The 27,808-nt window shown below is 41.0% G+C and overlaps 2 protein-coding genes across 2 annotated transcripts; one reads left to right on the top strand and one right to left on the bottom strand.

Moving 5' to 3' along the window:
* Nucleotides 1-282: 282 nt before the first annotated feature.
* taf7 (TAF7 RNA polymerase II, TATA box binding protein (TBP)-associated factor) lies at nucleotides 283-9,725 on the bottom strand. Its single transcript, XM_084353575.1, has 12 exons — nucleotides 9,528-9,725; nucleotides 8,030-8,106; nucleotides 7,864-7,942; nucleotides 7,148-7,281; nucleotides 6,841-6,961; nucleotides 6,643-6,701; nucleotides 6,075-6,147; nucleotides 5,303-5,416; nucleotides 3,537-3,731; nucleotides 1,699-1,811; nucleotides 1,097-1,156; nucleotides 283-709 (listed from the first exon to the last, which is right to left on the bottom strand). The coding sequence occupies exons 1-12, from the start codon at nucleotides 9,544-9,546 to the stop codon at nucleotides 665-667; spliced, it is 1,089 nt and encodes a 362-aa protein (XP_084209701.1). The 5' UTR covers nucleotides 9,547-9,725; the 3' UTR covers nucleotides 283-664.
* A 790-nt stretch (nucleotides 9,726-10,515) lies between these two features.
* On the top strand, nucleotides 10,516-24,663 carry slc9a6a (solute carrier family 9 member A6a). Its single transcript, XM_084352562.1, has 16 exons — nucleotides 10,516-10,843; nucleotides 11,928-12,127; nucleotides 12,866-12,943; nucleotides 13,086-13,162; nucleotides 13,300-13,412; nucleotides 14,300-14,405; nucleotides 16,130-16,271; nucleotides 16,754-16,859; nucleotides 17,056-17,144; nucleotides 17,482-17,595; nucleotides 17,861-17,972; nucleotides 18,126-18,279; nucleotides 18,575-18,605; nucleotides 18,690-18,775; nucleotides 19,968-20,073; nucleotides 20,653-24,663. The coding sequence occupies exons 1-16, from the start codon at nucleotides 10,552-10,554 to the stop codon at nucleotides 20,923-20,925; spliced, it is 2,079 nt and encodes a 692-aa protein (XP_084208688.1). The 5' UTR covers nucleotides 10,516-10,551; the 3' UTR covers nucleotides 20,926-24,663.
* The last annotated feature ends 3,145 nt before the right edge of the window (nucleotides 24,664-27,808 follow it).

The following is a 27,808-nucleotide window of genomic DNA, read 5'->3' as shown; positions in this document are numbered from 1 at the left end:
GCTTGTTTTGGGTTTTAGCTGTTGAAGTTGTGAGAATCGAAAAATGTGGCCGAGGTGGAAAACTCTCAGTGAAGCCTTGCCCTCCTCCTGATCCAAACAACACAGGTCAGGGAGGTGTGTGGAGGTCAAAAGTCCTTTGCAGCCTCGAATCTCTTATTACAGAAGATAAAGACTCTCTAACTTCGGTTTCATTGTTTCTGTAACAATCTGAGGAAGGTTCATCCACCGACATCAAACAGCCCACTGATATAAATCTCTGCCAAAACACAATAAAAATGACAGTTTCCATTTTTTGACACTTGTGTATCACTGTAATTTATTCTTCATACAGGTAATTAAATACAAAGAGGGTGGCCTTAGGTAAAAATTGGCTGTGTACATTTAGCTTACTTAGCTTTTTCACTGTTGAAGCCAACCAAATACTTTGATCATATGGTGAAGAAAAACAAATTTGTCAACTTAGTAAAAAACATTGCCTTTTAAGACAGACATCAGTATGCTGCATGTGTAATATATGAAAATGATAAACCCAAAGGAATGACACAGCAAGTCAGCTAATAAAGGCTCCCTCCTCCTCGGATGAAGGCTCTTCTCCTCCTTCTCCTCTTCCTCCTCTCCTGTGTTTATGTGTGGCTGAAGACGACATGAGGCTGCCCCCTGGTGGTCACTTCTCTATCAGAGAGTCCAGCTGCTCCTGCAGGGAGGCCAGCTGTTGAAGCAGAAAATAGAAGCCGTGATTGATGCCCCGAACGCCCCGGGGTGTAATTGGAGGGTAAGTGGATGATGATTAACATGTCTTATCACATTAATTTGTTGCCTTCATTTGTCAATACAAACAACTACCCAAGACAGTGGGTGGCCTCAATGCCATAGTTGCAAAAAGGACTCTGCTGTTAGCTGCTGACAAATTAAATTTCACATGATTGAATTTGAACTTTACTAAAAGGCATAAAAAAATATTTGATTTTAAAAGTACAACGCCGTCGGCTAACAGGGTATTTGACATTCTTACAAGATAAATTCATGCAAAGTGCTGAAAGCTGCCGAAATCTCCCAGCAAGCACTGATCCACGGCTTTTACGTAAAGTGTGCTTACCTGCTCCATCTCCCGCTCCTCCTGCTGAATAATCTCGTCCAACAAAGCTTGGAAGCGGTTCTGTGAGAGGAGAGAGACAAACAAGATTTGTTCGAGTCGACACGCTGAGCCTCATTAAATTGTGATGGCTTTAAATGTGTGCCTGCCTGGGCGCTGCTCATGTCACTATCTCCTCCCTGACAGAAAGGCCACTTGGAATGCCAGTCAGAGACAGCTGACCTTTTCCCTGCGACTGTGATAATAACGACTGGAGATGGGGCTTTGACGCTCCCAAAACACAGGGCAATGAGAGCTCTAAATGGCAACGTAAAAAAGGGCCATGTCTGCTCATGTTTCGCTCATTGTATGCTCCACTAAAGAGTGCTCCGAAGAACAATGAGTTTGCATGCCATTTTTCCTGCATAGCAATGTGTTAATAGCAAAGGGCTGATGGGAGAAATGTAATACTGCGTGTAATCAGCTGTCTTCATCATCACTGCTGAGAGAAACTTATGCTGCTTGAAGACTTCTGCCTCAGAGCTCATCTGCATGTTCTTGTTTACGTTTCTGTACATGCAGACCTAGTTTCTGTGTGTGTGAGTGGATGCGTGTTAAGTGTTTACTTTGAGGGCCTGGTTTTCCACTTTCATGATGAGCTCCTCCTGCTGTTTCTTTCTGGCGCGGGTTTCCTGGAGCTTGGCCTTGACGTTGTTGATCTGCACCTGATATTCCATAACTGCAGGGAACAGCAGAAGGTTCAGATGTTACGACCGCCATAAAAAACACAAACATCATTTACGCTTCTGCTTTGTTGTGCAGTTAAGAGCGAACAGGGAGAAAAAAAACCTGTGGAGAGATGATGATGTGACTCGCAAAGCCATGAGGGCAAGATATGCACCTTAGCTTGCTGAAACACAAGGATGCCTCCATTTCAGTTTGACAAATTGCAGTTAATGGGAACAACAAATCCATTTAGAAGGACGTGAGCCAGCAGGCCGAAGCACTAAAAGACGGAACTAAATCAGACTGCTCTGGGCTCCACAGAGGGTTCTCATTAAATCCAGCCAAAGTGATAGCATCTTGCAACAACCTGTGGCTCCATCACCATCAACTATCTTCCAAACTAATTGTATCCACCCCCTATTCCCCTCCAACTGACTCTCAATAGCCTGATACAGCCCATCTAATATGCACTATCAAGCAAGGAGGAGTCCCTGCAGACCCATTTATTACAACTCTACAGCACTGTCAGACTCCAACACATCTGCAGTAGCTCTGCTGCTGTTACAGTGGAGCTGACCGGTAGTGCTGCTGACTGACAGCTCCGTGTATGTAGATAAGGAGGCATTGAGCTGTCAGACTGGACAGCTGTCTGAGCCAAACGCTGAGCCACAACACCTGTCAGGCTGGTTAGCCGAGAGCTGTCAGCGTGGTGCATCTCCGTGGGCGAGGACACGGCACGCGTGTTTAAGTGTAAGTAGGGCTACTCATTTGAGGTAGTGTGTGTGTGATGTCTGACCTAGAAAACTCAGCTCTGATTAGAAGTCCAGACACCTGGCTGAGGTTATTTTTGACCTCTGCTTTGTAAGTATCTGAGGGGGTTTGATTTAAATTTATGTCCGACTGTGTCAGGTCGACAAGTTGGTTTTGAAATCAGCATGCCGTGGTCTACGGCTACGACTTAAAAAATGAAAGACTGGGGTTGTGCCGGGTGAGTCGGCTGAAAGAATCAGCATTCACACAGAGGTGCTGATGCAAGTTGCAAGCACAGCACGAAGCATGTAGATATACACACTTTCCAGAATAGCTTATGCTCAATTTAAGAACAGATGTACACCATAGGGACATGCGTCTATAGATCATATATTAAAAAGCTTCTATGTGTATTTCATTCACTAAATTCAGACACTTTCTTCTTACTTCTTCTAAACTGGAAACAATTTGTTAAGTGATGTATTCAAATACTACACTGTGTCAGTAGGGCTGCAACTAACAATTACATTTTTTAACAACTAGTTTGTCACTTTTCTTTTCCCATTTAGTCGTTATTTGGTGTTTAAATGTTAGAAAATAGTGGAAAATGCTGATCCCATGTCCGAGGTGACATCTGAAATCTTCACATTTGAGGAGATTGTGACCACAAACTAGCAACGTTTTTACAGGAGGCTCCTGAATTTAGGATTTAACAGCAGATGTTGATGTTTGCAGATGTTTTATGAGGAAGGAAGTGCACTCAGCGTGTTTATTAGACCTTATGGATAAACACAATGTGTTTTGGTGAGAAACTGAATGTTAATAGAAATTGTGTTTGTTTACTCCACAGGACACCTTTAAGCCTGCAAATATTCAGAATATTTCTTGATGAAGGACTTAAACAATAGCTTGATTTAACAATTTACTTTTGACAATGTCATTAGCTAGCAAACTATGTTAGCCCTAAAGTGGAAGAATGACTCCTTACCTATCTGGTTGTTCCTATCACTTTCATGCTGTGCAGAGTCGGACTCGTTGAGTTTGTCTTGGAGCTGTCGGACCAGATCATCCTCTGTGTCCATGATATTCAGGTCCTCGTCCTCGTGCCGGTCCCCTTCGTCTTCCTCATCCTCACTGGAGCTGCTTATGTCGTTGAAGATCTCCCTCAGCTCGTCACGCTGGGCTGGCCATGCGGAAACGCACATTAGTGTTATTAACATGGACACAAAGATGGAAAGGAGCGAGATGCAAACACATGCTTTGGTTCCATCTAGGTCAGAGAGAGTACAGGCTGGTGGAAAACATGAGAGAATGTTAAGGATGTGGTCCTGTGTGTGACATTAACCAGGTAGGATAAATGTGGACACCCAGCTTCCTTACTCGTGATATTGTGAACAATATCATCTCATACAGCAAACACAAACTGTGTGCTCCAACACGCAGCAGATAAGTGGTCCTTTTGTTCTTGAAATCACTTTGTTACAACACTGCACCATCTCAGAGTATTATTAGTCATGCCACTCATGCACACACACCGCCCACCTCGGCACCTATAAGTGTCAGCACACTTGCACTGTGCACCTAGGTGCTAGGTAGGTCTTCTTGTGAGTCTAGAGGCAAAAATTATCTAAGGGCCAAGGAGTAACTTCTGCTTGGGTGCGCTCTATTTCCATTTCAAACCACTGGGGCAGAGGCTATCAACAGTGACAAGAGTGGTGTGCATGTTTGAAAATTAGGAGGGAAACCTTTGCTGGTGAGAGGAGAGTATAAAAGAAATCCCTGTACAGCAGCCAGGTCAATCTCAAGAGCTATCAGTGCCTTTTCAAAGCAGCTGCTCACAAAGAGTTTGACCTGCTGATTGCAGGTATGTCAGTATCAACATGCGTCTACCGATAAGTAACAGGAAATACTATTCATCTTAACATCAGTGTTGGCTGATATTTACCACGTTGACTGTCTGCAAATATGACTCAATTCATGATGGCAGTGGCTGATGTTTTTCTTGCATGTCACATCAGTTTTGCACTGGCACATTCATGAGCTACTGGCTCGTGACATCAGTTTGTATGGCAGTACGTAGCTTTAAATCAGGCTAAAGGGATTTTAAAGCAATAACCATTCCATTTTTTTTCTTAATATGACAGAAGATAATATTAAAAGGTTTTTTATACACAAATCATATGAATTTGTACAATCTAATTTGAGCTCTTTCAAAGATGGTGTAATGAAGGGCTGAATGACTTTAAAACTGTCTGAAATCCATCAGGGACAATTGAGAGCACTGACAAGTTTATTTTCTAGGGTAAAATGTCCTACTTAGGGAATATCTTGGTCTTGTTCCTAAATAGATTTAAGGGTTTCCTTTCAAAAATGTATTTATGCTATTATGTAAAATCCTGAAGATCTATCTATTGATCTATCATTATTATAGCTGCTGTAGCTGCTATTTCCTTACTAAAATGAGTGTTAAATAGCTTTATATTCCAACAGTTATCACTGTTACAGAGTGTTTGGTCAGTAACCCATGTCTCTCTGACAGATGGTCCTGTCTGCTTTAAAACTTTCAAATAGCAATATCTGTATCTGCAATGTCAATCGAGTTTTATTGTTTTGTGTTTATCATGTGGTCAAGGTAACAATACAGTACATACTCCTTTTTGCTGCTCTAACAGACTGGGGGTGCCAGCATGCTAATGAAGCCCACCAAAATCATTATTCCTCATGATTTACTGATGAAAAACATGTTTCTCTTACCAGAGGACCCATGACCCATCTTGTGCCCCGAGGTGCCAGGCGAGGAGTCCAGGTTAGCCAGAGAGCCGTGTTGATCTGCTTCCTTGGACTCATCCTCATTTATGATTTCATACCCTGAACATCATGGGTTAAGGTCATTACACTCTCTGAAGTCCGCCACTAAAAGACTTTGAAAACTCTCAAGATTCCACAAACTCGTCTTTGAAGTAGACTTGAAAGATCATACCCCCCAACTTTAACATTCATTAGTGTGTCGTGTGTATGTCGGCTGCTGCATGCAAACGCTGCAACTATAATTAGAATCCAGCTTCACTGTGACCGACTAAGCAATGATAATGAACAGTCCATCTCAATTAACACACAGCAAGCAGCCACTCAAAGTGGCTCCGCTGTGCTCTTATTCTGTCAGGCGAGTTTAGAGTTTCATTAGAGCGCTAATAGCTTCCTTGCAAAGTGCATCTCGTTCACAAAGACATTCAACAAAAGTCAAGTCAGGTGAGCCGGGCAGGAGTCAGAACACCCGCTTGGGTGTAAGATCAACTGAATTAGGATTTTAGGGGTGTGAGGTTATGTTTGTCATAAAAAGAAAAAAAGAGGCCTAACTATTTGATTCTTCTTGAAAGCTAAAGTCACTGCTCAGGGTTAGCTTCCCATCTGATCCTAATTAACATGCTGTTGCTTGTTGTTTTGCTTGGTTACACATCTGGTTAATTAGCTCTTTAGGCTTTGAAAAATGACCATGAACAGCAGTTGTAGGTGTCTAAAAGGATACGGACGCTGACAGCCTCGGCGTCTGTGCTCAGCAATCTCTTCACCTCCTTTTCCACATCAGGAGATTCAATGTACTGTGAAGAGAGAGAGAGAGAGAAAGAGGTTGGGTTACATGTAGCGTTAGCCTCATCTCTCTCACTTTCTTTCTTTGTCTCTCTCACACACTCGCACTCACATACAAAAGGCAGCAGCTGGACGCATGCCAGGAAGCACATTAGCGATTAAAAACAGAGGGGGCCAAATCAATATGGCTCGGCTCTGCGTCTTCAAGAAGATTTATTCCGAAGACAAAGTAGAAGTGTAGTGTTCTAGCACACTCGCTTTCACTTTGATCAAAGCAATAGTGAAATTGCCTTCTTTGCCTGCCTTTGGGGCAAACTAAGATTGAAAGGCTTTATTTATATGTAAATCTTGGTTTTCACTTTCACCACAGCTCCTATTTTATGAAATGTAAATGTCTTGTTGGAGCAGAGCCAAGGAAAGCGATGGATCATCAGACAGGATGCTAAAGAGACGGATGGGAAAGTGGAGGTGGGGAGCTGAGGGGGGAAATGAAAAAATGTCAAAACCTTCTTTTTTGCAGTCTTTCGAAATCTTCTCTTGCGAGTGTTCTTCAGAGGGCAGGTGACTGGAGACCAAAACAACAGGATTAGTGAAGTCAAAATGGCTTAATAAGCCGTGGAGGGCAAACCGTGCTTCCTGAATTGCTGAAGTTTTGAGCACTAACAGCTCAAAGTGCTGTTGCGCGTAGATATTTGTCTCCTTACTGCCGTGGTTCCAGACGAATTTCTTGTCCTTGTCTTTGTCCTTCTTCTTGCTCTTGGGGTCGGTGCCAGTTGGCTCCTCTAAAGGAGGGTAAAGGTCTCCATCTAGTGTACATACCAGCATCTAATACACGGAGGCAAAAAATGAATGAATCACTGCATTCTGCTGACTGAGGTTGTACTACAGTATTGCCAGGAACAAGAAAAGTAGAGACAAGACATTAGACGATTGTCATCCTCAACGTTCACAATAAAAAAATGTATCCAATGAAGATGACATCCTAGATTTTATGCCACTGTGGTGTTTTACCTGGCAGACATCAGCGGTCTTATAAAACGTCTTCTTGTCCACCGTTTTCAGAGACTCGATCATACATGGCAGATCCACCAGTTTGCAGGCCAAAGGGACACGGTCTACTCTCACTATGCCGTGACGACCATCAGCTACAGATAAGAGGAACAACATGATTGCTTATAATGAAATGATGTGTGTGAGAAAAGATAAATACTACAATTAGGACACTGCCGTCACTGTTAACTTAAGCAGAGTACAAGTGCAGGTGCAAAACATGTTTTTTTTCAGACATATATAATTTAAGACTCAATCTATTCCTCTTTTATTAACTTGCATGACTGTTTACTTATATTACTGCTTTTTTTAACTTACTACTTGTATTACTTGCATAAATGCTTTTAAAAAAAACTTATATTCCTCTTTTTTATTTGAATAACTGTTTATTTTACTTATAACTGCTTTTTAAAATTATATAATTGCTTTTTTCCCCCTCTTATTTATTATTACTGTTTAAACTAAAGTGCTCTATTTTTGCTATCCCTTTTGCTGCTGTAATAATGCAAATTTCCCTACTGTGGGACTAATCTTATCTTATCTTTAAAAGGATAAGCAAATTATTGCATTCTGTTTTATTTAAGTTTTACACAGTGTTTAAATCAGTGTTTGAACGGTGATGTCACAGAGTCAGTCAGACACAAATAAGCACTTAGACTATTGATAAACAAGCTTACGGTGCAGCTCAATGGTGAGTCTGTCTTTCATGTTCATACTGCTAGACTGGGCAATCCTTCGTACTGTTGAGGCGTACTCCTGAAAGAGAGAAAAGATGAATCATTTTCAACAGTCACATTACATTTTTAGAGATATGATGAATTTCGGCATGTGTAACAGTCTCACCGAAGGCAGCCTGAGGACAAACTGGCTCTCCAACTCATAAGGAGCATCTTCCTTATTCTTGGAGCCGGCCTTCCCGACTAGGATCAAAACAGATCACCATGCACAAAACGTTATCAAAACTTGTATCAGATATTCAGTCAATGAAATTTGTAAACTGTGATTTTTTTGTTCTGTTCTGTACATGTCACATCTATTGCATGTCTGTCCATCTGATCCTTCCTCTGTGTTTCTTCCTGAGGTTTCTTCTTATCTTTATTTTTTAATATGGTAAGCTCTTCCTAACTCGCATTGAGGGTCTAAGGACAGAGGATGTCATTCACTGAGCAGATTGTAAAGCCCACTGAGGCAATGTGATTGCGATTTTGGGCTATATAAATAAAAGTGATTTGATCCTGTAGAATAACTGTCGTGTTGGTTGCTATTCATTCACAAAACTATCATGTGAACAAGATGCTAGAAACACACAGTGATGCAGCTGTACATATCAATAAACACCATCTGGTTTCAGTATCAAGGAGGGAACTCTTTTTGCTCATTTTTAATCAACAAAAGTGTTCCGGTATGTGAATGCTCAAATGATCTCCTGTTTTCAACTCATATTTATTAGCTTTTACAGCACTTCCCTCAGACTAGTCTCTACACTAAAATCAAAGTGCACCAAGCACCTGCTGCTAAGAAAAGCAACTTCCCTGAAGAGCATTCTGGAGTAAATTCACTCACAATCCACTTTAATGTCTTTGAATCCTCATCATATTTGTAACTGTCGTCTCTTAAGTAAGCCCATTAATAACCTTCTTTCACATGTTCACTTGTTTTAGTTGCTTTCTACCTGCATCTTGCTATGCTATTGCATATGTTTTGTTCTTGATAAACAGCAAGTACACGTTATATCTTCTTGGTATACATACATTTTTGCTCTATTGCTCATTTTATATCTAATATTGTTGAATTATGATATTGGAGTGTTGACTCTGGATTCCTGGTGGTAAATAATAAAGTAACCAAACTCATACCTCTTCTCAGCCAGTATCACTACACGTAAATCATCCAACACGATCACTACTTCTCTCAAAATTATTACTTTTACGATTAGTTCAACAAAAGACTTTACCTCTAGTTAACCAACGTTTGCTTTGACACATATTGATACGAATAACTTCTTCGTTTTGCCTAAATATATCCGAATAGGTTTACTCTGTTACAGTTTGAGTAACGGTAACGTTAAGCTAACCTTAATGTAGCAGGGTTGCAGCTAACTGCGAATGATGCTACAGACAATCCTGGTTGAAACAGCTACAAACTTTCAATTCTGAACAGTTGTTCACATCTGGAAACAACCAAATTCTGCTAATTTTGTTCCGTTGTGTTGTTTTTAATCGCAACTCATTCACTCAAACACAAACTGCCTGAGAAGAGGCGGCGGCATGTTTACAAAACAGCTAGCTATCGTTAGCTTAGCGGTTAGGCTACACTAATGGCAAGGGGCTTTTAAACGTACCTTTGATTTTAGACGTCATCTTCGTTTATGTTATTTGGACGGCGCAGCGGCATAAATGTGCTTAAAGTATAAAAACAACACACAAAACGGAAAGTATGTGTATGCTGACGCCACTCTGTTGTCAGCTACACGAAGCAAACAGCGACGACCGAGACGAAAACACGAATGCTGCTGATCGAGTAGATGCTTGCTACATTCAGGTTCTCCTCGGAAATTGTGCTTCCACCATCCCAGCACCCTCGACACGGCACAGGTAAGGGGAACCACGCTTGCAGACTACTCGTGTTCAGAAAACCAACTTTCAGTGTAGATCTGTTAAATCAAATTATTCTGGTATGATAGGTGTGTGTATTGCATTTTAATTGTTGGTGAATGGTGATGTTGTCATATGAAATTTAACGACTCTAAATTGTTAATTTCCGATAAACAGGAAGGTACCACTTATTCCCGCCTCTGCATCGCGAGACTAGCCAATAATCGAGTTTTGGTTAAAAAAAATGTTTTTTAATCAAACAAACATATTTATCTCTACAAACGCATTTTTAGTAATCGTTAAACTTTTAACTTCGCATAATACCCGAGTCGATCAATAACAGAAAGAGATCAGAAATATTTTCATCTCACTTCCTGTTCAGAGTGGTAAAAATGTGAGATTTCACAAGAAGAGTCCTCAGTTAGAACTAGCATTATAAAGTAAGGCTATGCAGCGTGTACAACAGCGTAATCTATATATTTCTTTATTCACAAGTAGTATAAATTAAACACAATACGTAAAGCAAAGACGTGTCCTGTATAGTTGATTTAAACAAGCAACCTGACGCTGCCGTGCTTTTACATTGAAATAAACATTGAACACTTTCTGGAAAAAAATAGTTTTCACTTCCGGGCCGGAATTGATTCCTCTGTTGCTGTCGTCTTTCAGCTCTGTGTTCCCCCCTCCTCCTCCCAGTTCGTGAATAATATTTGCCCAAAGTTTGCTGTTCCCCTCGACGACACCGGAGCATTTGACAGCCGAGCGGCCGAAATGGTGTTTAAAGTGACTGTCAACAGCGCCTGGAGGGCAACGAGGACGCTGTGGTTGCTCGTGCTGGTGAGCCTGTCTGTGTGCATCTGTGTGTGCCGAGCATCATCACCTCAGGAGGACAGTGCCATGGAGAACATCGTTACCGAGAAAAAGGCTGAGGAGAGCCACAGGCAGGACAGCGCGGACCTGCTCATCTTCATCCTGCTGCTCACCCTCACCATCCTGACCATCTGGCTGTTCAAACACCGGCGCTTCAGGTTCCTGCACGAAACCGGACTGGCGATGATTTATGGTGAGATGCTCCGGCGTGACTGACTGAGAGACGTCATCGGTGTCGTTACCTTTCATGTGGTGCCCATGATTAGATGTTAGATGATTGGATGTCAATGCCGGGCCTCATTCTTCTTACTAAGCTTATTAAGGACAGTGTGAACACCTTGTCTGCACCCTGCACGACTCACGAGCATTAAGTACTTGTGGCCCCCACTGTAGCATTCATTTTCACTTCCCTGAGGCCAACAATTGATGTGCTTGAACTGGAGCAGGATGCACAATTTGTGGTCGACTGTTTCCTCCTTCACTAATAACCCTCCCTACCTCACCTCTGCTAGGACAAGCACCACTAACTTGCTTGTGACTGCTCTTTACTTTCAGTTCTTTCTTGGTGTGACACGGTGGCACCTCTGGAGAGTTGTCAAATTTCATATCCTTAAAATAATTCTCTGAGCAGTGAGTATGAGTAAGTTGGTCACGCTGTAGTGGAGTCATGTTACTTTTTATATCTGCAATGATTTAGTCAAATATTTGCTAGCACACCAGTAGGTGTTCTTACTCACCTTAGCTCCCCTGCTTGGCTGCGGTAGTAGATTCTCCTGCTTTCAAGTGAAAATGTCTGATGTGAAAAAAGTTCAATTGGACATGCACTAACTGTGCCTGATTGACACCTCCTCACTTTCTGGATAGTGTTGTTGCTCCTGTGAGGGAGGGAACATAACTCACATGTTATTATCTTGATAAGTGCGTAGTGTTTGTTCGGTGAGCTCATGTCATTCCAGGCATAGCTCCACTCGGCTTCCTCCAGATTACAGGCACAGTGGCTCAACACGTTTTATTTTGGAGTTATGTTCCTGAAGGTGATCAATGATGTTGTCAGACTTTAATTTCATACCAAACACTGGGCTCATGCCCTTTAGCTTCACTTTGTGAGGCTAAAAAAAATCTCCCTTTTCTCCATCCCTCCCATCCCTAAGTTTAAGCACCCCCTCACATCTTCTTGTGACATCTCTTCATTAATTTTAGCCTCCTTGCTGCAACAGTAATCAACTCTGCCCTTTGTATCCCGTTTGTCTTTCCTCTTTTTAAACTCTTTCCCTCAGGCCTACTTGTCGGCGTGGTCTTGCGCTACGGCATCCACGTTCCTCGGGACATCAGCAACGTCACGCTGGGCTGCCCCGTTAATGCCAGCCCCGCCACTCTGCTGATCAACATCAGCGGAAAATACTACGAGTACACTCTGAAAGGAGAGATCAATGCCAACGAGGTGGACAACGTGCAAGATAATGAAATGCTGCGAAAGGTACAGGCCATCATGGCACAGGAAGTTGTGGAGGGCCATCATTGATTACATTCGTCATACACAGGCTGAATGTTTGTTGTACAGTTCATGTTGAAGCTGTGTGATATACTGGAGAGTTGAAACATCAATATATCAATTGTTTAATCAACTATTTTGCAACCTTCACGTCTTTAGTGAAATATTTCATTGGCCGTTTGACCACAAATTCTCCACATTACATATATTGAATATATCTTCTATTTGCGCATCTGCAATCTAAAGCTGGATTAAAAAAAACAAAACTTTTGTAAAAAGTTTTCAAAATGTTAAGAAAGGATTATAAATTATGGTGAGATCAGTGGCAGAAGGAGGCTCTCAATGAAAGAGAGAGCTGCTTGAACTTTTTGGAGCTGTGACTGTTATTCTGTGGTTTATGTGCTGGTGAGATTCACACCCGAGAAACAAGAAATATGTAAAGAAAGTGCCACCTACAGCATCACATAAAGACAACTGTTAATACAGCACTGATCTATATTTACAGCTAATACACTGTTCATTTCCTTGTGTACAGAAGCTGTCCCCATTTCCCATCTCCTCATTTTACTATTGCGACAGTGTTTTGTTGATTGTTCTGGAAGCGACTTTATGATGTCCCAGATGTGTCATTTTTTGTGATTGTATTATGATCCTGCGCGTGTGTGTGTGTGTGTGTGTGTGTGTGTGTGTGTGTGTGTGTGTGTGTGTGTGTGTGTGGCTCAGGTGACCTTTGACCCTGAAGTGTTCTTCAATATTCTCCTCCCACCGATCATTTTCCACGCTGGCTACAGCTTGAAAAGGGTACAGTAGTTTTTTTAGGCACTCTCTCTTATGCTGCTTAAAAACTAAATGCTTGTTAATCTCAAAGCAGACACTTTAGTAAAATTAGTTACACTTCACCCTTCAGACGATCATTGATGTGTTTAATTGTTTTGTCTTTCAGAGACACTTTTTCCGTAACATGGGATCCATCCTGGCTTATGCCTTTCTGGGAACAGTCATTTCCTGTTTTGTCATTGGGTAAGATTATTAATTCGCTACAAAGAAAAAATAAAAACTATTATTCTGATTTCTCACGTTTCTAAAGTGTCCATGATGGCAATAATATCAGTGTTGATTATGACGACATGCTAATCCGCCTGCTGTTCCTCCGTCAGGTTGCTGATGTACGGCTGCGTGATGCTCATGAAGCAGGTGGGGCAGCTGGGTGGAGACTTCTTCTTCACCGACTGTCTGTTCTTTGGAGCCATCGTCTCCGCCACAGACCCCGGTGCGTACGCTTGCAAAGCTTTTCCTGTGTAGAGGTTACACTAATTATAAACCGGATTCAGTTTTTATCTCTTGAATTGCTCAAAGCTTGAAGGAAGTTCATGGAGTGTAGAATAACTGAGCTCATACTTTTTCACATTGATTAATTCTTTGAGGTGGGACAAGACAACCCCAGTTCCAAAATGTTTGGATGTTTTGGTTCTTTTGACTTTGCATGTTGCAGGTATCAGATCACAATTAGGGAATATTTACAAAAAAACAGTTAAGTTTATCAGTTTGAACATTAAATATCTAGCCTTTGTACTGTATTTATATATATTTTTTTATTTGTTTGTCTTACTGCTTGTTTTTCTAAATTATTGTAATTGTTGCTAGTTTTAACCTGTTATTCTTTATATCTGGTTTTGTTAAGCAATTTGGGCTGCATCTTTACATGAAAGGTGCTAAATAATAAAGCTATTGTTGTTGTTATTATTATTATTATTATTATTATTATTATCTTTATTATTATTATGGTTAATGTAGTTCGAAAAGGATTTGCAAATCGTTGCATTCTGTTTTTATTTACATTTTAAGCAGTAATATGTATGTAAAATATGTAATCAGATACGGTTTTGGGCGGGACATTGAGTTAGACGACAGATTGGTGCATCAGAGCCAAAGTAGCACAATATTAAATTAATTTATTTTATTAGCAAAGAGACAAAACAACATAGATTCTGATATCATCCGGGCTGATTACTGGTCCATCTGTAGTATAGAGTTTAGAATTGAAACACAGCGCTTTCAACCTGCCTCCATCTTGTTCAGTGATATGTATCATTATTTGGGTCTGTTGTAAAATATATATATATCAGAAGTGTTTCACGTGTTTGTCTTGCTCCACAGTGACGGTCCTGGCTATCTTCAACGAGCTGCAGGTGGACGTGGATCTGTATGCTCTGCTGTTTGGAGAGAGTGTGCTCAATGACGCCGTGGCCCTGGTTCTGTCCTCGTAAGTCATCTGTCTTCTTGACAACACACTCAAACTATGAGTCTGCATCCATCCCAAACCATCCCGAATGTGTACAAAGCTGCTACGTAACTGATTGAGAGAAATGGCGAATGTGCAAGTCATGCCTGTGACCTTTTAACTAATCTGATATCAGCTTCTCATTAGCGCTGTGCTGAACACAAGGTGGTCGCTAAGCTAACGCTCAGTTTTTCTCCTCCTCTACACTGGACTGTTATTATTTCCACAGAATTGTAAATTATAATAGCAGGCAGAGAGGAGGGGCCGGTCCCTCCGGAGAGACTCGGACCATCCCATTGAACGGGTGTACTAAGTAGAGCATGGCATTGTGTGCCTTTGCGGTGCCTTGGGACAAACATGACAAATCACCAGCCATTTGTTTTTCCACTTTGGCTTATTCAGCTAGAGATGCAGAAGATTTCATTATTTATTCATTTATTTCTGGGTTGTTTTATTTTTACCAGTCAAGTTTTTTTGCTGCTGGGAGCCAGCTAAGAACACATTCCTATTATCTTTTGAAGAAACTGTACACACCGAAGCCAAGGCGAGGGCTGGACGCCAGGAATGCGTACAGACAAACTGCCTGGTGATTTGTTTTGTGAGTTGTGTGGACTGTGAGTGGAGAGGGTGAATATATCGCTTTCATTCCATTTTATCGCAAAAGTACTTTGGCAAAAAGAAAAATTGTTTTCTATAATTGCTTTCTCTGACTGACAACTACCCTGCTAAATTTTAAATAACTCTGCTGCGATAAAATGCCTCTCAACTCAAACTGCACTTTATAATGAAGGAACTTAATTATTTCCAAAGTTTATTGAGAAGTGTCGTCTTGTTCTTTTAAGTTTGACTTTATTGGGACAGTTCGGTGTTGATACTTTACGGCCAGGGGTCACAAAGTTGCAAAGTTGACAGTTTTTATCACATTTTTATTTGTCTTTCAAAGCAGACTTACATGTAGGTGAAGTATCCCCCTGTTTGGACTAAATTCTCTTATAGCAAGGATAAAGCTCTGTAGTCAGTTTTCTTGCTGGACCTGCAGAACGTACCTGCAGCATGTAATGATGTTTATCCGGAGAAAACAGTCAGTAACAGTAACATTTAGTATTCTTTATTATTTATTGTTCCACTTTTGTAACAGCATTTATGAGACAATTCGTCCGACTCACCGGATGCACCGGTGGTTTGGCTGTACAACACAATGGGAACATAGTGACAGGAAGAAATCCTGACGTCAGTGGAAACTTACCTGCAGCAATTCTGTCTCAAGGTTTCATTACTAAAATCTGTTCTTAATTCAAGCAATACCACTGCAGTAGAGTGTCCTAGGTTGAGTATTAACACTGAACTATCCAAATAGAAAATCTTTTGTTCCAGCCCTCTTACCTCCACATTACTCGGCTGTTCTTTATCTGAACTCCTCCAGTTTACACAAGTGCAAGTTTTGAGCTGTGAAGGCCTACAGAGGCACAACTGAATTTAAGTTCCCTGTACAAAGAGACCTGCTACAGATGTGCAATGTGCAGCTATTGACAGAAATATTTGTCAGTATAATGACTATTTACAGTTCAGGCTAAGCAGTTGTGTCATATTAAACAAATGCTGCCACATTGTCTGTGTGCAGGCTTTAAGTTAAGCTTTGTAAGTTGTTAAGTTTGTGTATAACTCGTCTAGTTCTCATCAAACGATTGTATTTTGTGTTACTTCAGGTCTATCGTAGCGTACCAGCCACAAGGAGACAACAGTCACACCTTTGAGGGCATGGCGATGCTTAAGTCTTTCGGGATTTTCCTCGGAGTTTTCAGCGGCTCCTTTGCTCTCGGCGTGGCCACAGGAGTCGTCACCGCTCTCATATCTTTTGTGTCGCTCCTTATTTGTTTTATTTACTTGTACTAAAAGTTATATTTGTAAAACATTCCTTTTTAGACTAAATGAAAGCAAAGCATAAGCACAGTTACATTTTTAATTAAATCTTAATTATGTACAATATTGTTAGTAAATATTTCTGTGAATAGTTCTGTCTACATTTAATAGAGCAAACAGAGCAGTTTAATTGATATTGTTTTTTGTGAAAAGTCTGTAGATAATGAAATATTTTTCTGGTTTGAAGAAACGGGTGACAATAATTTTGAATAAGGACATTTTCTCCATTAAAATCTGAGTCCATTCAGGACTGCTCCTTGTAGCACATCACCTTACTTTGGTGACAAATGAAATTATTCCCCCTATTTTTTCAGGTTCACCTGTCGTTTCTCTGAACAGATAAAAGTTTAATAGGAGTTCATCTCACAGTGTCTGAGTGTCTTGTTAAACTCCTTGACTGTCGTCCGTACGTGACTAAGTTCACTAAGCTGAGGGATTTCCAGCTGTTGGAGACGGCTCTGTTCTTCCTCATGTCATGGAGCACATTCCTGCTGGCTGAGGCCTGTGGCTTCACAGGTAACGCACACACATACACACTCACTCCAACTAGCATCCATATTACACACACTCTTGAGCAAGACAGTAAATCTCTTGGAGAAAGGGCGAAATAAGTTTCCTGTGAGGATCAAAAACTTGGTTACGTTGTTGCTAATAATCAGTGGTTATTGATGGCTAACCCTTGTTTATCTCCGTCCCTCCTGGTGTGCTGCAGGTGTGGTCGCAGTGCTGTTTTGTGGAATAACTCAGGCCCACTACACCTTCAACAACCTGTCTCCTGACTCCCAGGACAGGACCAAACAGGTCAGACCTGGACGACAACCACACCACTGCCCTTTCTGGTCTTTTTCAAAATGCTTTAAATTCCTACTTGTGTTTATGCCATTATTTTGACAGTAGAAAAAGAGTGCTAAAGGTGGAGCTTGTCAATGACAAGGTCAAAAAAACACCGGCTAGAATATTGGTTGATCCCTTTGTGAAACCAGATTTGAGGGAATTATTAAGGAAAGAAAATTGCTGCATTTATTCTATATTGTAAAAAGTGAAATTGCAATCAAAGTCACAAAAGCCAAGTGTTTTTAACTGGTTAACCGTGTTTCCACATGCACTAAGGTTGCATTGATGTTGTTTTGTGTTGCAGCTGTTCGAGCTGCTAAATTTCCTGGCAGAGAACTTCATTTTCTCCTACATGGGTCTGACCCTGTTCACCTTCCAGAACCACGTCTTTAATCCCATGTTCATCGTTGGAGCTTTTGTATCTTTTGCACGTGAACTACCTGGTGCACACAAGTCCTCTGCTTCATTACAACATGTGTCAGCGTCAGCGTATGAATGTGGAGCTTCCACTAGTATCAGCACTTTTCCGATGCCAGAAAAGAAAGTTCCCACAGCATTATACCTAACAACCGAGAGGCAAGCTGTAATTGATTTAAAGGGGCAGTAAATAGTTTGGCACGGAGTGAGGATGCTTCACTGTCGCTCTGTTTCGTTGTCCTCTCCTTGACCTCCTTCCCTCCCAGGTGGCAGTGTTCCTGGGACGAGCTGCGAACATCTACCCTCTCTCATTCCTTCTAAATCTGGGACGACGCAACAAGATCAGATCAAACTTCCAGCACATGATGATGTTTGCAGGTTAGTGGTTTACTGATAGATATGTATCCTAAACACTGTGAGCCTCACATGGATAAAAAGAGAAAAAACAAAGGCTTGTAAACAGATCACCTGATCCGCCTTAAAGAATAACTTGCATACTTGTTTGTGTATAACATTCTCTGTGCCCTTCAGGACTGCGAGGAGCGATGACCTTTGCCTTGTCCATCAGGGACACGGCGACATACGCCCGTCAGATGATGTTTTCCACCACTCTGCTCGTGGTCTTCTTCACTGTTTGGATCTGTGGAGGTGGCACGACCCAGATGCTGTCATGCCAGCGCATACGGTACACCTCTCCCTCCCTCACCTCTCAGATCCATCCCTGGGTCAAACTGGATTTACATTTGTTTATAACACTGAAGGGGTTTAACACATTAGGGTATTATGTGTTTAACTCATCTAGTTCACCTTTCAGGTTAAAACATTCATTATAACCTTTTTCTCTGCCCCTTAAAGCTGTTTATATTCAATACACACACCTTTACGTGGAGCCCTGCTGCTCAGGAACATGCTAAACGTGGGAAACGCGCTTCACAACACTTATGCAGCTGATTTCCATATTTTTTTCTTTTCTTTAACAGAGTGGGAGTGGACTCTGATCAAGATAACTCTGTAAGTGTGCCCCTCCAGAAATACTTAAATACTGTAATGTCTGTAAGAAAACCTCTAAATCCACGTTTTCTGTGTTTTGCACAGATGAGTATTACTGAAGGCCCAGAGAGAAGAAGCACCAAACAAGAAAGTGCCTGGCTTTTCAGAATTTGGTACAACTTCGACCACAAGTATCCTTGGAAGTGATTAGTACAAATGATAAGTTTTTATTGATGTCACAATCAGAAAGAAAAAAAAGAAGATTTTTTCCTTTGTTTGTTCTCAAGTAGTTTATTTTGTTTTGATTTAAAAAAAAAAAAAAAAATGATGTTGGCCTTTGCAGACAGGAAAAAAGGGAAGAGGCCATGATCATATCTGCAACCATTTCGGTTCCCTGTTTTTAATAACTTTTGTCGCAACTGTTACGAGAGCCAGACACATAGATGATCGGCCTTTGAAAGAATGCTGCACCTCTGACAGAGGAACTAAAAATAAAAAGGTAAAAGTACAAAATACAACAGACACAACAGAAATCCTCGTCTAGAAATCACAAATTACCAGAACAAAAACAAGAATAGGTCGAATAAATATTTTTGTGATCAATTTTTTTTTTTTTTTTTTTTTTCAGATACTACGGGTTAGGACAGCAAATCATCAGCCTTTACATACATTTATAATACTTGACATTGATCATTTTAACCTAACTATACAAGCATGGTACGTTTGTTGTCCATGTCTAATATGACAGTCACCTTAAATTCCCCTCCAGGCTTTAGAGTTTCCCCTCCTTCTTTCCCCACCCTGAAGCAAATACTTAAGTAAGTAATATATACATATATGAATCAATAAACAAATAAACAAAAGAAAACAATGTAGCCCATATCTCTGTTATGGTAAGAGCGTTTGGCGAGCAACATTATTTCACATCTGGGTTATAGAAATTGATTCGACTTTTTCAGTTGCATTGGACAAGAGTAGAAGCTAAAACCTGGGTTGATATCAAAAATGGAAAAAAAAAAAAACTACAACAGCTCTGTACGTTGAAGCAACACTGGTGTCATCAAACATGTTCCAGTTGAGAAGTGACTGCTGTACTTCACAGTGTCAGACAGCAGAGGGAGCACCATGTACAGAAGACAAATGATCCCTTTTATTGGCGGTGAAGTATGAAGGTCATACAGTTTAATGCATTTTCAGTAAATTACTTTAATTTTGATTATTTTACCCTTCTGACCTCAATATAATTTTTTTTCATACATTTAGTTGCTATTCATTAATCACACTTGAGACAAATCTTTCTGTTTGTGTAACCCCTCCCTCTCTCTATCTCAGTGCTTGTTCTCTATGTTATTATGTCCTTGACTCGAGCCCCCCCCTCTCTAGCTACCTGAAGCCCATCCTGACTCACAGCGGCCCCCCTCTCACAGCCACGCTGCCTCCCTGCTGCGGCCCCCTCGCCCGCTTCCTCACCAGCCCTCAGGCGTATGAGGTCAGACTCATGCAGGGGCTATTTTTGGCTCAACTGTGTTTGTTAAGTTTTATATCGTATCAACGGATGGAAAAAAAGTCATTCAGATGAGTCACGAAGCACAGAGGTTCAGTTTGAAATGAAAGATTTTGTCTTACTGGGCAGATGAGGGAATATTAAAGGTGCACTATGTAGTTTTGGGAAAGACATTTTAATCAGAAGAAAAAGATCTTCATTGACAGATTTTTTTTTTATACCTAAACAAACTAAATAAACACAATTTCTGACTGAATAAACAAACTGACCTTAAATGACAACACAACTGTTTTACTTTGTTTATATTTGGCAGACCCTGCCACCTCTCTAGCTTCAAACAGTGTTCTGGGGACCTTATTTCCCTCTGAGAACAGCTCGTTTATTCAGTTATGGAAACATTTTTTGAGTTTGTATTGTTACCTCATTAATATTGTAAATATTAAAATTCTGAGCTTGAATTTCTTCTTAAAACAACATAGTGCCCCTTTAATTGGTAAAATGTTCACCTTGTTCAGAGTAGTCCAGTCACTTCCTGTTCTTCATTTTCATTATTCCTCTCACCAGAATGAGTGCCAGCTGAAGGATGACGACTCTGACCTCATCCTGACGGACGGTGACATCAACCTGACCTACGGCGACATCACAGTCAGCACGGACGGCTCAGGTGCACACACGAGCGGCGGCACGGCCTTTGCCGGCGCCGCCACCTCTGATGACTTGGACAGAGAGTTGACGTACGGGGATCACGAGCTGGTGATGAGGGGCACTCGCCTGGTGCTGCCCATGGACGACTCTGAGCCGCCCTTTACGGACCCCCACCACGGCTTGCGGATGTGAAGACCTTTCCCCCGGAGACCCAGACAACCGTCCGACTCAAACCGACCCGAGCCATCGAGCAACCGACCAGTACCTGACACTCCGTCTTTCACTGTTTCTCATCCCGCTCGCTTTTTTTCCTTTACGGTCACGTTTTCTCGCTTGCTCTAGTGGCAAATCACTGTCTCTACCTCATTCTTGTTCTGCTCCTTTCCACACCTTTCTGGCATCTGCCATAATTGTAATATAGTCTTTATTTATTTTTTATTTTTTTCTTAGTTCAGCTTAAAGTCAGTCACCTTACTGTAGCATTGCACAGAGGTCTAGCAGCATGTGTTAGTGTGTAAATGCAACCACTAGCTACTTTGTCGATGTACAGTATATCACAAGAGTACTATAACTTTGATATGCATGCTGAGGATGCTTGTTGTTTTCTTTGTGTGGGAGGTTACGGGCTTTTGTGTTTCGGGTCTGACCTTGAATGTTGCTGCCTTCTCTCTGTGCATCAGAGGCATGCTGACCCAGTGGATAACTTTACTGTACAATTTGTTACAATCAAGTGCCTGGGAAATGTAGTTTTAAGCATGGCAGCCCGTACACGGATCAGCTCTGGGAAGCAGAGCCAGATCAGGGTGGGCGGTCACGCAGTCGTAGTTTTCCTTTGTATAAAAGAAAGAAAAAAATACAAAAAAAACAAACAGACACCTCTGTCCATAAGGTAGCAATATACTCAGTGGGTGTTTGGGCTGTCAGTTTGTCCTCTCCGCCTGTAAATAGTGTGTAACAATGCGAGCCACTGTACTGATGCAGTGTAACCTGGCAGTGAAAGTCGTGGATCTCTCCCAATGACCTTTGACTGTGACATAGAGAGGGGCTTTACACCTTATTTTAGAAGCTGATGTTGCTCACAGCAGAACGAAGGGCTGTTGTTCTGACAACAAGATCCAAACGAGTTTTAGCGGAGAAAGCTTAGTGCCATTTCTGTCCTGCATCCGGACACTTTGTGAAAACCGAATGCAGACGACCTTAAAAGTGTTTTGTATCCTTTTTTTTTGCGACAGAGCTTAAGGACTTTAAGCTGAATCACATTTGTCCTACATATTTAGCTTTTTCAATACATTTTCTATCACAATTGCGCGTTAATGTTGAGACTTTGGATCAAATTTTAGCGTTGAATGAATCTCAGAAATGCATATAGATACATGAATTACACATACAGGTGAAGCAAGTCATTCTTTGAGTTTAATTTTGGCACATCAGAGAATAGATTTTCTCTCATTCTGATTTTGTTAGGGCTGCAACCAGCTTAATCACTATTGATTAAACAATTTTCTTTGTGTAACTGATTAATCGTTTGGCCCACAAAGTGTCTGTTACCAGTGAAAACAAACTCTCATGACAGATTAAATTTCCCAGAACTCAAGTTGATATATTTCAAGGGTTATTCTGGTATTTTTAAATATTATATTTTGGTGGTACAAAAATAGATACAAAAATATTTTGAAATCAGTCCAGTCGATTGCCTCAGCTGACAGCTGTGTAACAGGCTGCAATGGCTGCAACGAGGGATGCAACAGTATGAGATCACCGGAAATGATCCCAACATTAATAGACCTTCTTGTTTTAAGAGTATCCTTTTGTTTAACCACAAACAGCTGTTATATCTCTCCCTTTCAAAGCCACCAGACTACATTGACAAAAGCAGTAATTTTACCTCGCAGAACACAGGAGCTGCTGGTCTGCCGCTGCCTCGATCGCTTAGTTATTTGTGTTACTTTGTGTTTTAACACGTTAGTTTGTAAATGACAAGTAACAGGTTAAACTAACTGGACCCATTCAAAAACTTTTTGTACCTGTTGCATAAAATACTGAAATTACCCTTTAAATGTCTTGTTGTGTCTGATCAACAGTTGAAAACCCAAAGAGATTTACGCACAAAATAGCAAATATTTCCATTTTAGAAGCTGGACGCAGTGAATTTGAGGCATTTTTGCTTCAAAAATACTTCGACTCAATCATCAGAATTGTTCCCGATTGATTCTTTTGTTATTGTTGTTGTTGTTGTTGTTGCTGAGTAACTAAATAATTAATTAATTGCAGCCCTAAATTTTATACAATGATGTCCATAAAATCAGTAAAGACAGGGAAAGGCCACGATTATTCTAATCAATTCATTTCAGATATGAGCAGATATTAAAGTTGGTACTGTGGCAGTTTATCATTATGACAACTGCTAGAATAGAACAACAATTGTTGTTTACATGCTGGATGTTTCTCTCTCTGCTGTACGAGATTGGGCTCGTGAGGGTTAACAGTTTAAGAGCATGAAGTCTTAAGAATACACACAATTATTAAAAGTTCAGAATAAAACTTGCAGTCTTATTTCTGGACGGGACGAAGGTTTAGTGATCTAATTTGTGTGCGGAGTACAGCAGCTGTTAATGCGGGGTTTAACAGGAAGTGTTGACAGGGCGACACCGTGGCAACGCTGTGTTGACACGGACAGGAGCCAGAAAACACTCGTGAACAAGGCGACGTAGTTGAACACACTGGTTTTGCAGTTCATCCTCTCGGTGAGCCAAAGAGGAAAAAATACATCGCAAAACGGATGCAAGAGAATGAAACTGGTGTCAAAGTAAAGAGTGACAGAAATAACAGAAAGAGATGCACAGTTAGTGTTTGTGTGCGTGTTCGTGTGTTGGAGATGATACAGAGGTGGAGGGAAGATGTCGCGCTTCCCTCCACAGTTATCTTCTGCTGTGCAGGAACTTCCAATAGAAAGTGTTTTCTGTTTTCTTTTTTAATCAGGCATGCGTCTTGACTCCACATCGGAACCCAGGAAATGAATCGTTTCTTCGGAAATTGTTGTACACTTCTCATTTGTTGTTGTTATTGAATTTATTTTGTAGAAGGGAAACAATGATGTGAAAGAAAGAATTTGCACTTCTCCATCCAGAATGTTTTATTGTTTTGCTATGTTGTTTATTTTATCTAACAGCTGCTTTTATATTATTTACCTTTTTTTTAATTGTTTTTGGACGGTTGTGGAAAAATGTCAGATGAATGTCAAACAACTCATGTCAGTCTAACGAATCTCCCGTCAATGTCCGGTAGAATATAAGTCTCCAATGAATCCCACATTGCAGTCAAGATGGTTAAAAGTACTTTTTCATGCCTTTGTTCCATCTTATCACTTTACCATTCAGGTACTTTGATGTATGTTTGCAACGTCTGAATGCTGATGACTTCTACAGAGCATGAATCATTCATCATTCAAAAACAAAAAAAGAAATATATATATCTATATATACAAGCAGATATGTGTGCCACTGTTCTTCAACTGACACATTAAATAATGTGAAATCTGCAAAAAGCTGATATAGGTTTCGGTGTTTGCCTACTGCTCTGCCAGTATGTGTTCTCTCTCTCTCTGTTCTCTGAATGGTGACTCGTGATAGGCTTTGATCATTGGAAATTTTGTCTGAAGTAGCTGACCAAAGAGGCCTGCTGTGCTTTGTGTTTTCAGACAGTCCACTCTATCTTTATACTGCAAATTCTCTGTGTGAATGCGTGGTTTGTGTGCTCATGCCTGCAAGTGTGTATGGGATGTGTGTGCGCGAGCGAGAGAGGAAGACGCCGTGTTGTCTCTCTTCCTCCGTTGTGTTGCAGGTACTGACTGTTTACATCTGTGTAAATATACTCTCACCTGTTCATGTGCGTGCAACGGTCAATAAACAGAAGCCTGTGCTTTTGATTAAAGCCCTCGCTGTAATGGCCTCGTCATTTACCTCGTTTCCTCTTCTAATCGATGTCTGGGGTTGTGTAAGGATGTATCTGTGGAGCTCATGAGATCATCCCATCCACAAGAATTATGAAAGAAGATTAGTGCCAGAAGTGATTTTATTGGAGTTGCATAACTCCAGAAGGGGATTTTCTCATTAGGGTAAGAAGAACAGGTTTATAATCTTCATAGTCTTGAAATATGGCAGTTAGCCCAAGATTACACGCTATTAAAGATTGTTAGATATTCCAGTGGGATGAGGTTAGACTGGGGCTGGATAGTCCTTGTGTTGTGGTTCCCACCAAACGGTCGAAAAATAAACCAGCGATATGATAAGCAGAAAATGAGAAAATACACATGCGGTGTTTGTGCTCTAGAAATTGGTTTGTTTTTCAGGCCTCCGAAGGTTTAATAAAAGCAATCCGAGAAGAGAAAACAGTGAGCCGGTCACAACCTGTAGACATATGCAACCTGTCAGGACGATTCACAGGAGACACTGTGCAGGTTTACAAGATTAGAAGGCCGGGATTTAATGATTTAATGTGGGAAAACTGGTGGGAAAATTCTACAAGTGTGGGTACGTTGTCTTCTTAAGATATAAAATGTAAGAATTTACCATTAAAATGTAGAAAATCAACTTAGACCTTTGTCACATATTTTGTTCGAGCTGTGTACACATATTATCCCAAATATGTCCAACAATGTTCAAACCCAGAAAAATGTACTTTAAAAAAGTTTACTCAAGATAGCAGTGCGTTTCATTTGGTTGCCCGTCACTCACTTCCCGTCAGAGTGTGAGGAATGATGTTGGTGAATGAGACTAAATATAAATTTACCATTTATTAGTCGTAAGCCAACGAGCGATGGCACACACTGAGGATGTGTGTGTGTTTTAAATTCAGGTCAACTCTCGCTCAACTCAGCACTCACCAGAGACTCCAGTTCCCTCCCTTCTTTCTCCCCTCTCCTCTCTGTAATGTTATATTTCCCCTCCAGCTTCAGTCGGCAGTCAACATTACAGCACATAAACACCCGACGATGGAGGTCACGTCCACTGGATCACTGCTGCAGTCAGGCCAATAAACAGGAGTGAAGATAAATCCACTATTTAATCTCAAAAGTTAAAAGGTAATCTCCACGCTCTCATGCCTTCTGTAAGTGGCTCCAGATCAGCGCAGAGTCCCATGTGACTCCAGGTGTTTACTCCTCCAGAAGGTCTGGCTCTGGACCCGGCTCTGGACCCGACTCTGTCCACCAGAGCTGGCCGGCTCTGAGCAGCTGAACAGCAGCTCTCCCACACAACATTCAGTAAACGTCAAACATGTAACATTTTACAGGGTCCCATGAATTTAATCGAAGTTTCAACATTAAGTTTTTCAATAAAATCAATGACATGAACTGGGAAAAGTTTGTACCATTAAAACTACATTTCATTGTGGACATCTTCCAGATCGATCCCCCCTCGACTCCCAACCTGATAACACTCCAGAAGTGTGAATAAAAATAAAGTGTGCATGAATTATTCTTTGTCTCGAGTTGACTCTGATGTGTCAAACCCTCTCCAGCGTGTGACATGAGGGCTGAGTGACTCCCTCTCATGCTGTAATTATTGAATGAATTAACTTTCAAGTATTATCCGAGGGCACCTTGTGAAAAATGCAGCTTTCTCATCTTCCTGTCTTATATTTACATGTTATTCTCACATATTAATCAAACACTCACAAGAATTTTAAATGTTCCTCTGTTTCTCTTTCATTCTTTGCTGTCAGTGAGTAAATAAACCAAAAAATATCAACTTTTTACCCCTCCAAAATGTAGATATGACAAATTTCACTCATCTATCCGAGCTAAAAGGGCTGAGTGGTGTAAATGAGAGAGCCACGCCCTGAGCAGCCCAGACTGATGGCATTTTACTCTCCCAGTCGAGATATCAGGTAACATGTTCCTAATATGGGCACAACTCCCTCCAGTCTGCTCAAGAATGTGTCTGTAGTGGAGTTGGAGTCCAGGGCGGAAATAGTAGTTTTAAAGGGCCACTTAGCTTCAGCCAGAACTGAACTGTCTGATTTCCACCCACTTGACACAGTGTTGGTGTTGATGATCCTTAAAGACTCTCTCACTCCACTGGATTGTTTTACTTAGTGCAAGACAATATCTCTTCTACAACAATAACAGATTGAGGAAGACATTTACTGCATTGATCCAAGTCCCAAGACATTTTATTCTTGGGCAAGTCCCACAGGTTGTGTCAAGTAAGGTCGGGTCCTTGGTTAAACTGGCAGTAGTCAACCTTCTTGCCTTACCTTATTTATCCATCTGAAGTCAGTACTGTCTGCACAGTGTAATGGCTGTAGAAAATGACACCATCCGTGTATAGATTGGTTCCCTATAAACCTCGCCTTTACTTTTGCCCGCCACCTGTCGCATTTCAGCACAAAGGAAGCAAGTCTGCAAATGTGCAACCAAAACAGGAAGAGGTATTGTTTTCCTCGGCCACTGTCCCCAGGTAACAGCAGAAATAATGTGGAAACTCTACTCCACGCTGATGGAGGAGGCAAAGAAGGTGAAGAGGGAGAGTGATGGTGAGCAGGTGGGCATTCACTCCATGGAGAATCTCCGGTGTTGTGTCGAAGTCTGTTCCCCTGCTGACTTGTGTTTCCTCTCACCACCAGGACCTGAGGCGGTTCGAAACCAACATTCTTTCTACTAGAGTAAGTAACAAAACCTAAAAGAAGTTATCTAAGGTCTATATCTGCTTTAAGGTGAGTCAGGTCCCAAGTCAAGTCATTGTTTACCCCCCAACATACGGCAGTCTTACCTGCAGTGTCGGGCCTTTATAAAGAGAAACAAGGCATTAGTGCCCGTCTAATAATAATATTATTTCAAAATGTATCAAACCTGTTCAAAAAACATGTCATTGAACTGATTTTTTTATTAGAATTGTGGATATTAAGTGAAATAAATGTAGTCAAACAAAGAACAACTAACTTTATGAAAGCTGATTTATTTCTTAAAGGTGCATTTTGTAGTTTTGGGGAAGAAACTTTAATGAGAAGAGACAGATCTTCACTGACTGATTCTTGTTATGCCTAAACTAACCAAATAAACTCCTTTTGTTTTCAT

Source organism: Pagrus pagrus, assembly GCF_965226575.1.
Source record: "Pagrus pagrus genome assembly, chromosome: 5".
In the NCBI taxonomy this organism is placed as follows: domain Eukaryota; kingdom Metazoa; phylum Chordata; class Actinopteri; order Spariformes; family Sparidae; genus Pagrus; species Pagrus pagrus.
The sequence above is the reverse complement of the archived record's forward strand: the minus strand, read 5'-3'. Positions and strand labels throughout refer to the sequence as shown.

Bases quoted from the DNA above. Each gene is read 5' to 3' on its own strand.
- slc9a6a (XM_084352562.1), top strand. From the start codon at position 10,552: ATGGTGTTTAAAGTGACTGTCAACAGCGCCTGGAGGGCAACGAGGACG. The intron at 12,128-12,865 runs GTACAGGCCATC...TGTGTGGCTCAG, and splicing joins ATAATGAAATGCTGCGAAAG to GTGACCTTTGACCCTGAAGT. The intron at 16,860-17,055 runs GTAACGCACACA...GGTGTGCTGCAG, and splicing joins TGAGGCCTGTGGCTTCACAG to GTGTGGTCGCAGTGCTGTTT.
- taf7 (XM_084353575.1), bottom strand. The intron at 7,282-7,863 runs GTAAGCTTGTTT...TCTTATCTGTAG, and splicing joins ACTCACCATTGAGCTGCACC to CTGATGGTCGTCACGGCATA. The intron at 5,417-6,074 runs GTATCCTTTTAG...CATGATGTTCAG, and splicing joins CGCCGAGGCTGTCAGCGTCC to GGTATGAAATCATAAATGAG.